General features: G+C 45.0%; 1 protein-coding gene across 1 annotated transcript in view; it reads right to left on the bottom strand.

The window, feature by feature from the left end:
* Positions 1-4256: 4256 nt before the first annotated feature.
* Positions 4257-13770, bottom strand: part of NFU1 (NFU1 iron-sulfur cluster scaffold) — a gene marked incomplete at its 5' end in the record, with an annotated part of 10725 nt that continues 1211 nt past the window's right edge. The window contains 6 exons of the mRNA XM_010137592.1: positions 4257-4411; positions 5124-5298; positions 7401-7464; positions 8371-8485; positions 9279-9345; positions 11855-11990. Coding sequence (XP_010135894.1) covers positions 4364-4411; positions 5124-5298; positions 7401-7464; positions 8371-8485; positions 9279-9345; positions 11855-11990 — 605 coding nt within the window. The remainder of the gene's footprint in view (positions 4412-5123; positions 5299-7400; positions 7465-8370; positions 8486-9278; positions 9346-11854; positions 11991-13770) is intronic.

Below are 13770 nucleotides of genomic sequence, written 5' to 3'. Positions count from 1 at the left end.
GGCCTCTTCTCTTTCTGCTGTAACTGCCCTATAATAGCACCTATTCAGAAGGAACATAAAGAAACCATTAAGATGAATCTGCAAAGCAAACTGGGAGAGCCCGACTGACAAAGGAGTGATACACTTGTCCACATACAGCCGGATGCCTGTTGTGCTGCCTACGTGTAACCACCACCATCAAAAACTGTTTGAAAACCTCATTAAAAGCCTAAGGCTACACAAATCCCTTCTTGAGAAAAATGCTGTTCTCTTATTTTGACACTAAAAAGTCCATACAGAAAGATTTCCTTTAGAAGCCCCAAACCACCCAAGGATGTTGCTGCAAGAACACAAATGGAAGCAGAGAGGTCACAGAAACATGAGGAATTTGCAGCCAGCACTCCTGGCCGTGCCTCTGTGTGTTTCCATGCTCCACCAGGGAACAATTCAAAGCCACTGGACCCAGTCCCCACGACGGGCTGGTGCAGAGCAGTGCCCTGGAACCGGGCTGCCCAGGAGCCAGAGGATGGCTGTCTCCAAAGGCAGGTTTTTCCCTCACTTCCACATCTTTAATTAGGACGGTGAGTGCCCTGTGGCAGTGGAGGGTGACTTCCCAGATGAGAAGGGAACTACGGACCCATCGAAAGGTGATCACCAGAAATACACACAACACACACCTATCGCTCTCAGCTCTGGCCACTGCTCAGACCCTAGCAGGGGTCTCCCGGGTACACCCGACTCATCTGCTGCTTTATTTCTATATTGTGGGTTTCTTGGCTGCCCTGCAGCAGCTCCCAGTTCAAGACCTCTTACCACTCTCAGACTTTCTTAAGGTATTCACTAAAACCTAAAATAATCTTTCATTTGTCTTCAGTGCTATAGCATTTGAACCACAGGATGCCCCAGGTCTGGGGTATCTTACAACACTCACAAAACACACAGATCAAGTCAGCAGCACAGCAAATTCCAAACGATATGCCTTAAACCTGTACCATTCTTGATGGTATAAAATCACACCCCTCAAACCACAGCAAACTCATCCATCCGGGCGTACTACTGTGGTGCAAATCCCTCAGAACGTCACACACACAGAAATTCAGCTCCATGTGTTTCGTCTTGAAGCGGCTATTTTATTTTCTCCCCATAAAAGCCAATACATATCCTCTTTTAACACGTTACCTAAGGGATAAATAACCCCAGGTTCGTAGTACGCGGGTTTCCTACCACACATAGTTCATGTGGATGTAGATGTGCGACTTCCTACCAAACAGAGATGTGAAGGGTTTCCCAGACTGTCTCTAGAGGGCGAGCCACTCATAAAACTAACAGAAAGGGGTCACGGGTGGGGAAAAACATCCACTTCCTTCTCCTCTGAGCAAAACTTACGTCACTTGAAATGGAAGTTCTGGATAAAGCCCTGAATTTCAGACAGAGGGCAAACTATCACCTCCAGAAAAGAGTGTGCTTTGTGATCCCTGGTATCACTCGAGTACTAATATCAGGTAACATGAACCATGTGCTCTGCTACTGCACTGAAAGTACCAGCTCCAAACCCGCTGCCAGCGAGGGCTGTGGCTGCCCATGGCCCACACCACGGCGGTGCTCTCAGGCTGCCTTACAGACCAGCTAACTCCTCCTGGAGGCATGGAACAAGCCACATCCTGCCAAAAAGCACATGTCCGCCTGCAAACAGGTTCAAGACGACAGGAGTTGAGAGCTGTCACTGAAGAGGGGCCTACAGCACGCTTAGGGAGCGTGGGGAGACTGTGTTTTCTCTACTCGATGGGGGTGAAAACAAAAATGGCTGGGCATCAACCTGGAATTTTGCACCTATCTATGGCACAGTAAAACTTCCAAAGTACTTTTTTCTTTAGAAAATAGCAGAGTCATTTCAAGCAGTCATTACTGTTTTAAATGTAATGACTAACTGCAATAGAAAGACTTCACAGTCAGAAAACCTGAGTGCTACGGCACAGCTTCCCACCCAAACAGCCCCCTTCAAACCTCCCGTGATGTCCCAGACGGCAGCAGAGGACACTGGCCACCTCATTAACTCCCACGCCAAAAGCTCAACAGTCACTACTGTACTCCTGTTTGCCTCAGCGTCCGAGTGGAGGAGACGGGACGCCTCTCACTAGCTGTGATTCTGTCCATGAACTGAGCTGTTCCAGACAGAGCTTGGAAGGTTCTCATGGAAACTCCTAATGATTTGGGCTGACGGTTTTACCACACTGGGCTACCACAGCATTAGAGTTTATGGCTCTTGCCAATGCTGCGAACACAGTTGGGTTTTGTTTTGTTCCCAAGAATTGGCACTTAACCCTCTCCCTCTGCTTTCATTTATCTGGAGCTGGAGAATCCCCACACACACTGCTTTACGCTGTGGAAGTGCAACCGCTGCCCTCGAGAGCTTACTGTGCAGCGGGACAGACCAGAGGAAAAAGGGTGGGAGGCAAGCGTTCCGTGCTTCTCTCTCCACCACACAGCTCGCGGACATGTAGGACACACGCTGGGCACGGAATTTCTTCAGTCTCAAGATCACAAGACGCTTAATCTTCAGCCTCAGTACAGGCAGCCTGCATTTAGTCCTATTTGTACAAACCGAAACCCCGTTAAAAACAAGACTGGAAATACAAAGGTAGCGGCAGAAATGGATCTTTCCTGTACCTGGAAGAAATCAGCACTGCTTAAATGAAGGGTAAGCCCACGTCGGTAAGAGATACTTTTTATTTAACACACAAATCAGCTACTTTCCTGTTGAAGTTTTGGCTCAAATAGTGCATTAAATTGTCGAATTACGCCTAAAAAGCTCTTTTTTTGAGGAACGTGATGTGCCATCCTATAGTTTTCTGACAAAGACCATGGCCATAACGTTTGCACCAGCTGTTGGATAGTCTGAGCCCACCTCAAGGGGAATTTTCTCACTGATACATACTTGTAGGATCAAGCACTGCAGCCTTCAAACAGGGCAAAGAAAACAGTCATTTCAAACCAATTTCCACATCCTGAGGGGGTAATTTAAGTGACTGTAGGTTATTACTTTCCACAAAAGCTGAAGAAATACTTTGCTAAAATAGGTATTTTCAAATTCCAACAGGTGTTACAAAATTTAGGGTTGATCTACATGCTGCAGAGAAGATTCTCCACTGACCTAATTGCTCCTGTCCTGGGACTCACTGGAATCACACTGGCAAGGAGTGAGAGGGAACGTCCTGGAGGCTGTCAGATCCTTCCACGCAGGGAATACGACTACAAGCCAAATAACGACCGCAAACTCAGCTCCACTGTGGCAGCACAAAGAAGAAATAGCATTTCCGTTAGCAAAGCCATCTGCTAAAGCTGGGCGCCAGGAAGAAATTAAGTCCTACGCACGCAAGTAAACAGAAGTAATTATAAAATCTGATTTACGTATTTCAATTTCAGAACAGTAAATATTTCCCTTCCCACAGTCCCTAAAGCTGGAGGGGGTTCTGCCCTGCCACGTCGTCCCCCGCTCAGCCAGGGCAGCCAAGTCACACAGGCGCTGCGCTCTTGGCACGGCCGAGGGAACAAACAGGATACGGCCCAGGTAAACATGCTCCCTTTCTTCGCTATGCTACAACTGGAATTTGTGCCCTCCAGCTCCGAGCCTTCACCCTGATGCTGGAGTTGTTGAGAAATCTTCTTTTGCAAGTTTAAACAGACCACTAATGGTGGCTGAACAATTTGACTTCTAAACAAGCTAATTAGTCTCTCTGCTTGCTGAAGCTGATAAGGATCATTTTCTAACATTTAAAAGATAGGATTTTTCTAACAACCAGCTCACATTTTTTGTTTCTGTTGCTATTGTTTGCACAGTGCTAGCGAGCGAGAAGGGAACTTTCCACAAGCGATGGCAAGCCCACATCCTCCAAACGAACAGCTGAACTTACAGGGTTATTTTTCACACAAAAACCTGATGTGAAACAAAAGCTTTTTGATAAATTAACATTCCTGAATTTACCTGTTATAGAGCAAGCGTGGATAGGTCCGCGAGCCCCGTGAGGAGGTTTGGGGAATAAATATTTAATATTTCTATTGCACAAAAAACAGTCAAGAAACTTCATTCTGCCTTCTCTTTTTTCAGTCTTGAATTCTTTGTATGAAAGAACACTGGAGAGATGACCACGTTTAAAGCCCAGCGCTTCCTTCTTGAGACACAGCACAAAGTGGAGCAAAAGGGTTCTTTGTCGCACACAGGGCATTTAATAAATTAGCGGACAATCTGCTTAAGCTGATGATACATGTGCACGCATCTAAGTGCAACCATTTTTCTGAAAACAAAGGCAAACGTGGTTGTTCCTCAGCACAGACAGTTTATGTACACCTAGAGGTAAATACTTATTTGGCCACAGGTGATGCCAGCTCAAGGAGAATTTGCTTCTTGCTCCGTGTCATCATCGTCGTCAACAACCTGAAACGAAATCCAGATGTAGCTGAGTTAACAGTGGGACTGCGCAGAAAATTCGTTACGTTGAATCCTGGCTGGAGCCAAGGAGAGCAGCCATTTTATTCTGAGTGACAGTGGGCACAGGGAGAAGGTCAGAAAAACTCGCCATCAGAAATGCCAGGAGGAAACGTGGCCGAAATAATAGGAGCTGGTCAAGTTGTTACAAAGGCCACTTGAACAATCACTAGAGCGTATCGGGTTTTTGACGGGAATGCAAAAGAATCTGCATTTTAGGAGACAAAAGCTTGTCCTTTGTTATCGCACAAAGGTGACAGTCACTGGCAAACAGTCTCCAGTTGTGGGCTCCACAGTACAAGAGGGCCATGGGCACACTGGAGTGCCCAGCGAGGTATCACCTCCATGAACCTGCTGGCTCTACAGCCTGGGGCACCTCTGCCAACAGGGCGCACTGCTGGCTCCAGTTCAACCAGCACCCATCAGGACCCCAGGCCCTTTTCTGCAGAGCTGCTCACCAGCCCCGAGTGTGTTCTGGTGCATGGGGCAGTACTGGACTTTGCACAGCTCAGTATCTTTTGCTAAGAGACAGCTTCTGACTTGGGAAAACTACATCTATACATCCCGCACTTCTGCTGAAATTGCCAAGCTGTCCATGCCGGGAAGGGACAAAGACCTTTTCCACTCAAAAATACAACAGCTGTTATCCGTCACAGCCCACCTGTTCCACGCCTTCCACTTCAGGGATGTAGAACTGCAGCATGTTCTGGATCCCGTTCTTCAGGGTGATGATGGAACTGGGACAGCTGGTGCACGAACCCTGCAATTTCAGCTGCACAATCCCATCCTCGAAGCCTTTATAAATAACATCACCACCATCTTCTTGCACTGTCGGCCTGATGGAACACAACACTCAGTTTAAAGCAGGTAGAGCTGAAACAGGTTTCCTTCCAGAAATCTCTGGTAAAGCTCAATTTAATACACCCAAAGGACTGTCAAGATGCAGTAACTAAAGTCTCCTCTACAACTGCCTGGTTTAAGGTTCCAGGAGCTCATGCTCTGCTGGACTCTCTCACGTCCAGGGCTGCTGTTTTTCCATAGGACATGAAGCCATACTGGTCTGCTTGAGGCCCTCTCCCCATGTAACGACGACTGTCTCAGTGCTGTGCCAAATAAGATCGGGTGTGTCCTACCATATGGTGCACGTGCATCTGAAACCTGCCCGGGGACAGCGATAAGAAGCCCATAGTGCTTCCATAAATAAATATGCAGTTCACTGTGGTTTATACGGGACAGAGAACAGCTCCAGCTATAAAAGCTTAATCCTGCTAAGGGGGGAAGAAACCAGCACCCGGTAGGCTCACACCCCAGCGCTATTAGCATTTCTGCTGCCCCGTCTCCCTTCGCAAGCACGAATGCCCGGCATTGTAGCTGTGTCCCCATAGCAACGTTTTTCCAGACCAAGCTAAAACCATCAAGTTACTCGAACAGAAGCTCTTTATACTGATTTCTAAAATAACTCTTTGAGAACTACATCCTAAGAGAATAATTATGAATCTGACACATTTATTAACAACTCGCCATAGCAGATTATATCCATTCCAGAGAGCCAAAGAACATGACTAAAACCTCCATTTTTCTTCTTTGAAATTAACTTTAACACACGACAGGACCTTTCACATCTCTGGTCCCTCCATCCTGCACATATTTTTGGTTGACTAAACAATCACTGCTCAGTCTGTAGCACTGGTTTATGTAGCACTTCTGTGAAGTCTTCAGCTATAAAATGAAGTAAGAAACACCACTGCTCCTAATTTCATCAACTTCTTGGTCCACTGAGGGTGCAAGGGGAAAGAAACAAAAGGAAAAGGTGGGGAAACCCAGAAACTTGGGTGGAAATTCTGTGACTGTTGTGAAAGGCCGCTGGGAAACACAGGACTAACATACCAGAGGGAGCTTAAATGGCTACAGCCCAGCAAGGGCAGGGCCTCCTGAACGTGCCTTTATACAACACGGGACTTGGGTTACACGTTACAACACTCGGCACATACGCTGGTGAAAAATACCCCAGCTTCTTTCTGCTTTTCTCACTCCTTCCTGTCAGGAAGACGAACCAGGACCACGTGTCAGCTGTGAGATAACCAAAGCAGTGTTTTTAAATGTCACTTTTCAAATGGAACATTTTTTAAAAAAGCCCAAGTTCATCAAAACTTCTGGAAAAAGTGAATCGAATTCCATGATTTTGACCCACTTCTAAGTTTCTGGCTCCTGTAATTTGTGGCCTGGGGAAGACATCACCATCAGATATCACAGCTTCAGAAACACATCAGATGTTTTCCCCTGCATCCAAAATGTCAAGTTGCTTATTGCTTTCAGTTCACATCAGAAGGCAATTAACGAGCATAAAAATATACTTCAGTAAACAACTTGATCCACAGCCACTCTCGAGACTTCATTAGTTACCACCAGTTTCTCAGTCAAGCTGTGTTAAAATACCAACAACACTGCAACGGAATGCAGGGACAAAATCCACTGAAAGCCAGACTGCGAGGGAAACCCACCAGAAAACCCTCCTTCGGAGGATGAAACAAGAAATAAGCTGCTCTGGAGTACTTGGAAGGGAAGGACAAGTACAGTTAAGACAGAGATTAATACAAGAGAAAAAAAAAGTTACTGTGAAAGCAAAGATGGTGGTGTTCTCACTCTAAAACCCGGCAGGTTAAACCCAACGGAGCTGTTTAAAAGCACCATGGAGGGTAAGACTATACACTCTCCTAAAATCACTCAGCAAGAAGGACTCTGTTCAGCACATCAATGGCTTAAACAGGAAAACTATAGAGAAAGTTTCCAAGTAGAGGAAAGAGCATTCTCATCTCTGGCCAGTCTTGCACTTTGATAGATGAAGTCATGCATATCCAGAGAAAAATGGACTGTTCCCCAAATAAACCCAAACCCCAAGACTAACTCACTCCATCTAGCAGCAGCGTTCCCAGTTTACCTTATTCTGGTGTCCAGCAGTTCTTTAATCATCAGTACAACCTCATCGTCATCTTCCGATGCAGCTTGGGAAAAGAAAAATGTGCAAATCAGAACGTGGGGAGAATTGTGACGTGATTATTGACACAGTATATCCGTAATGGCTGAATTAAACGGCATAAAGCTGTCGCTGAGTTGACCAAGACCAAAAGGCCAAAGTCTTAATCCAGAGTAAGTATCTTTCTGTGCATGATCCTTCTTTACAGCCAGGGCTTCATCAACAAAAACCAGTTTTGGTTCAGGGTTCTCAACAGGCAAAGGCCTTAATAGACAACAGGGGTGTCACCTTCTAGAGGAAGCAACAACTAACGTTCAGGAAGGCTGCATGAGGCCTCACCTCAGGAGGAAAGTTTTAGCCACCTAAAAAATTCAGCAGGGGAAGAATTATGAATGAGTCCGGGTTTAGAGCTCGGGGCGCAATTTTAAGCTCGGTGTTAGTCTCACAAAAGCATTTTTAAAGGCCACTTTTTCAAATAAAATAAAGTCAGTGTTAATAATGAAATTAAATCCAGATGTACCATGGCAGAGAGGAATTCACTAGCCATAAGCTTCCTTAAAACACTGGGAAAATCATTTAAGTCAATAAGTTGCAAATGAGAAAATAAAAAGCAGAAGACTGCCCTTGAGTTAAATTGTAAGTTCGCCTCAGTTACTTTCGATTACAGTTTGGAAAAGACTTCTTACGATTTCCTGGTCATTTAAGACCATAAACCGATCAGGAAGACACGCACACTGAGCCTGGGCTTGGTGTTCGTGGGTAAGCGACTCCCTTAGCTCAGCTGTTCTGCAAAGTCTCTCCTGTTTTAATTTTAGCAGTTTTCACTTCAAATTCTCTTGTATGCTTTTCTGAGGGACAAGTGGAGGCCCTTCTGGCCGTCACAAAAGCTAAACCCAAAGGCAGATACTGGCCTCTTCCTGAAGAGGTGATTTACCTGTATCTGTCCGAGGTGCGTCATCAGTAACTACAGGTAAGCCAGAGGCAAAGAAATCCATTATAGCTGCATAAATATCTGGTTTCAGTAAGTTCCAATCCAGGTCTTCACTTTCCTATGAGAATCAGAGGAAAGAAAATATATGAATAAAACCAGAGTATCTGTCTTCTAATAACAGTAAGTTAGGCAGAGTCTCCTTTTACATTAAAACTATCCTAATGGGCTCACATGTTTGGTGCATGGATCATTTCACAGTTCTGTCAGGCCCAGCTTCACCAAAACACGTTGAGTAGGACTCAGTTTATAACAGTTAACAGGAAGGTCTCCTTCTTTGCAAGCCAAGTACCATTAAAGTATTAGCCAAAAAGGTGAGTCTCCCAAATACATTATCTGACACACATTTATGAAACTGATTTCAGAGACTCAAGATTGTTCAGTTTATTCAATGTCAAGCCAAATTCTCATTCACTGAGTCACCCTGTGCTCTCCACACCATAAGAGCAGAACTGCACGGTTACCCCACAACATCTTATCTCTGCCGAGCTCCACGCCTTGGGTACGCGGCACATGGCCAGTGATGCGCTCCATCCGAGCCACGCACCAGCTCATCTGGGGCAATTTCAGGTCATCAAGACACTGAGACAACCCCCACGGTGCACAGAGCCTTGTCCAGGCCAACACTGGTCACTTCCAAGAACTATCCTGGGCAACCACTCCCGTGCTTATCCACACGTGCTTGGTTTTCTTCTTTGTTATTAGAGGCAATTCCCTTTATGCCCTGTGAACATTTCCTGCTGTGAACATTTCCTTTCACTAGGCATGTCCAGAAGTTGGAGTGGGCCTTCCCTAGGGCCAGCTATGACCCGAATCTCAGCTCAGCTTTAGCACTGGAACCTCAGTTCTCTCACCTTGGTGATGGTGATGAAGTCTGGTCCAAAGAAAACACTTTTAACTCCTTCAATTCTGAATAACTGCCTGTTAGGAAAAGAAACAAACAAATCAAAAAATGAAGGCACACATTTCAGGCAAATTCCTAAAGATTAACTTAATCTGTCACAGAAAAACAGTTCTAGAACACACTTCTAGACAAAAATAAGCACTAAAACCTGAACCATTAAGAGAAACTTGCAGTTACTTTCCCTACAGCTTACTAAGAGCCAGGAGATCCTGCTGTGAAGCTGCACACGTAGTAAATCCAAACTCATCTTACAGGGCTTTTCCACCAGATGTATCAGTTACTCTCCCTCCAGCTCTTCTTCGCAGACAGAATTACATTCTGTATATAAAAAAGTATTTATTTGTTCAGCACCTGCTTCAGGAAGGGCTAGTGAAAGAGACAGAACGTTCCTTGGATTAAAGCAAGTTATTTGAAGTAATTGAGCTCAGTAAAATCTGCCTTCAGTGCTGCTGCCGTTAAATAAAAGGATTTGTGCCAAGCAGCCCACGGGGCTTTAACACACCAGCTCACTGTGGAGCAACCTGCAATATCTTCAGTTATTTGCATAGCCCACAAAACCCAGGAAGATTCAGTAAAGGTCCAGGATTCATACTGAAATGCTGGAGATGGCCCCTACAGCACCCAACAGCCAGGTGGTAAATCAGCACATGCCCAAAGTAACCCAAGAACGTAGGAAAGAGCATCGTTTTGGGAATATTTTAAGTATAAAAAGCAGAAGGAGTTTGTAAAAATTAATTTCCCAAAATGCTTCAATGGAACCCAACAAACTCATGTACAGAATAAATAAATGATGCTAATCCTAAAGAGAAAAACAATAAAACCTGTTAAAAGTAGGAAGCATCCGGAGGCACATGCAGCATAAGGCTGTACGAGTGTCTTTGTCATTAAGACCAAAAAAAGGTAAGATGTACTCCTGAAAGGCTGGAAAACATAAAAACGCGCTGAATGAAGAAAGTGGAGATCTTATCACACAGGTACGTGTGATGAAAAACAACAGGAGAGATTTCACAACATCCATGTGAAAGACTTCCCACACCTGGACCTATTAGAGGTGTACTGGGCTTTCACTAAACCAACTGGATTTTAAAGTTACCTAAACAAAGAAATCATGCAAGGACTTCCCACACCTGGACCTATTAGAGGTGTACTGGGCTTTCACTAAACCAACTGGATTTTAAAGTTACCTAAACAAAGAAATCATGCAAGAGCACCAAATCATCCTCAATCAGTTCAAGAATTCTCCTCTCTCCCTCCCCTTGGGGAGGCTTTTACATTGCTGCTTTGGAAAATGAACATTCCCTTTTGAAATAAACAAGTATTCCATCTACAAAAACCAGCGTCTGGGGTTTAACGCTCTAAGGAGACAATTTTTTCCCATTAACCTGCACAAAACGCAGAGTCAGGCCACTCTGCCACGTACCCATCCCTGCACGTACATCGGCTCCGATGAAAACCTCTATTTGCAGACATGCAACAAAAAGCCTTTTGATTTCGGGCAGTCGATGGCATTCTGCAACCTGATGCACTCAGGCATCGCCAGATCCTCCAGCTTCAGCGTTCCGCTGACTTTCCGACGTCCTCAAAAACCTTTCACTTTGTATTTATGACTAAGTCACAGAGCTTTGTTTGTCAAGATCCTGTTTGCTCTCACACAGCTCTACAAGAGGCCTTTGGAAACGTCAGAGCTGTGTATCTGATAAGCTGCAATTCCTGGAGAGACTGTCACATGAAACCGCTTCTGCTCTTGCAGGTAATTCTTCCCACGCACGCAAAGACAACTTACACTGGGATCTCCGGAGGGAACCTACTGCGGGCTTCCGGATCTTGACCTCACACCGAAGCCCTTCCACAAAACCAGTGCTTCCAAACATTCCCAGAGAGGCTTGTGATGGTGCTCTGAACCTCTTCTATACCAGTATGATACAGATCAATTATCTCTCAGTGATTCTTACTCCATATTATGCATTTTGGCACTGAAAGCTGCAACTCCCTGTTACAGCCCAAAAGAGTGGGACAAAACTGGCTTTTCTTTTCCTTTATAAACCTTTTGTGAAGGAGGAATCCTTTGGCTTTGAAGTTCAGGTTAGCACCAACATCTGTACTTAATTCATAGTATTTGGGGACTATTTCCTTCCTTATAGTACGGATTTCCTGACTCTGAAAAGCTGCACGATTTCCAAGAAACTCCTTGAATTAAGAGTGTTCTGATGGGGATGGGATCAGGGCCAGAGGTGTCACCAGTGATGCAGCAACTGCTCAAGAACAGTTTACAGTCCACTCAATCCAGCTGCATTCTGCTGTGACACAGCCATGGGGTGGGCAGACACTCAGAAAGACATCTTTAGTCACATCAGTCTTCCCAGCATTAATTTCACACACAAGTGAGGCGGCATTAAAATCTTAAACCCGACCAAGCTGCTCCCAAGTACAAGGAGGATCAGAACAATCAGAAGTTGTGCTTAAAAACATCCACTGTAGACACACAGCCCATACTGCTCCCCCAAACTGTGACATGTTTAATAATACCTTGCTAAAGGTGAGCAAAACGCTGCCGCTGGTGTGGTAAACTCCATAGTCCTTGACTCCAGAACTTCCTTCCCCGGAATAAACTTCAAACTATTTGGATTTGGTGTGTCCTGAGTTTGAATAAACATTCCTCTCACTGCAAATTAAAAACAAAACAAAACCAAGAAAAATAATGTAATCAAACCTAAGAAAGCTGAAATGAAAGTCAAGGGCTGTGATTACTTTGCAAGCCAAGACCGGGGTGATCACTGTGCTACAGCAAACAGCGGCGTGGGCAGCAACGGTACTGTAAAAACAGGGTGACGGGTTCTGGAAACCTGCTCACAAAGGCTGCCAAGTGCAGGGTTGTTATGGCACAGGGAACGAGACGAGAGCTGGAACCTCGTATTTACTTCTTTTGCTGAATTTTATTTACTAAAAAGTATCCTACTGTAACAGCACCAAACGGTGTGAGGCCAGTACCACCCTCACACCCTGCTGGAGGCCCAGAGACAGAACCTTCCTTTCCCTGGGCGTTCAAGTTTTTTTTTTTTATTTCATAATCCCCAGCTGCTGTTTAGTTCCTCTTCCAGCATTCACTTCCTGTTCAAAGCATAATCGCTTTACGTACACATGCTTAATGGGGTTTGGCTTTTATTTCATTTTCCAGCACTATAAATCAGAAACCCAAGCGAGCCACGGTCCCAGGGAACCACACCCTGCTGCTAGTATCTGCCAGCGAAACACTCCTGTAAGCTCTCGCTTATCCTCCAGACACTGAACGGACTAAACCAGTCAAAACAGGATTATTTACAGCTCACAGGTAAGGATGTTTAACAGGTAAATTTTTGCTGAAGTTCCTTTTGAGACATGGGTCTATCTTTCACTGGAAGAGTGTGAAGAAAAAACCCCTTGATCTTGACAAAAACTTCATACTCTAGATTTCATGGTGAACATTTAATAGTGTACTTTCCTGCAGCCATGTCCTCGCAGCATATACCTGACGTCCCACCACTTCGGGATAGTTTCCCATCCTCTAATCGTCTTTCTCGTTCTCCTTTCTAAGCCTCCCTGCACTACAAGTAACACAACAATATACGAACATCCAGGAAAGAAAAAAATCAACTTTAAAACAAAAATCTCTAAAAACCAGTATTTGTAAATAAATTATACTGGAGAAACAAGCTCACATAACTGCAAAAAAGATGCAATAGAGGGATTTAAAGTAGCAAAAAGAGCTGCTGTTTTCATTTGTGTCATTTTGCCCATGACTCCCCGGTATTAAGGCAACAAATGATGCTGTTATATATTGCCAAACTGTCACTGCCTGTGTCTGTCACGGCCACAGCCCGTTTGACTTCCACACACACAATGGCAAAGGACACACACACTACACTAAAGGAAAAAAGACATAGCGTGGACATACTTAGTTTTAACACGAAAAGAACAATCCTGGTAGCGCGAGCAATGAGCCAGCTTTATCCGTGCGGCTGGAACAACTACTCGTCATCTAGACCCAGCTGGTAGCCAAAATCACATCCAGCAGAGCGGCATATTTACAAATAAGCAACCACGGGGTTTGGGTGGCACAATGGGGTACACAGCCCATTTTCTGACAGCGCTGGGTCACTAACAGCTGTTCACCTCGTGTCTCTCACACCCTCGAACACAAATGGCTGCATCAGCTCTCAGAAAATGGTATTTTCCATGCGAGTGGCTTCTGGAGGTCTTCTGCAGCTGAGGATGTGCTCTCCCCAGAGCAGGGCTTTCAATCATTAATCAGCCTGGAGAGTTCTTTGCACAGCTGAGAACAACCCTCATGGAATTTATTATTCATTCAGGTAGTCCCTAACTGGCTGGATTTACATCTCTATGTTTCTCCCAGCCCTCCGAGTACCTGCTGGTTATCTGCTCCACCAGCTGTTCGGGGTACCAGG

This window comes from Buceros rhinoceros, unplaced genomic scaffold, assembly GCF_000710305.1.
Source record: "Buceros rhinoceros silvestris isolate BGI_N320 unplaced genomic scaffold, ASM71030v1 scaffold15516, whole genome shotgun sequence".
In the NCBI taxonomy this organism is placed as follows: Eukaryota; Metazoa; Chordata; class Aves; order Bucerotiformes; family Bucerotidae; genus Buceros; species Buceros rhinoceros.
Note: the sequence above shows the minus strand (reverse complement) of the source record. Positions and strands in the feature narration are given on the sequence as shown.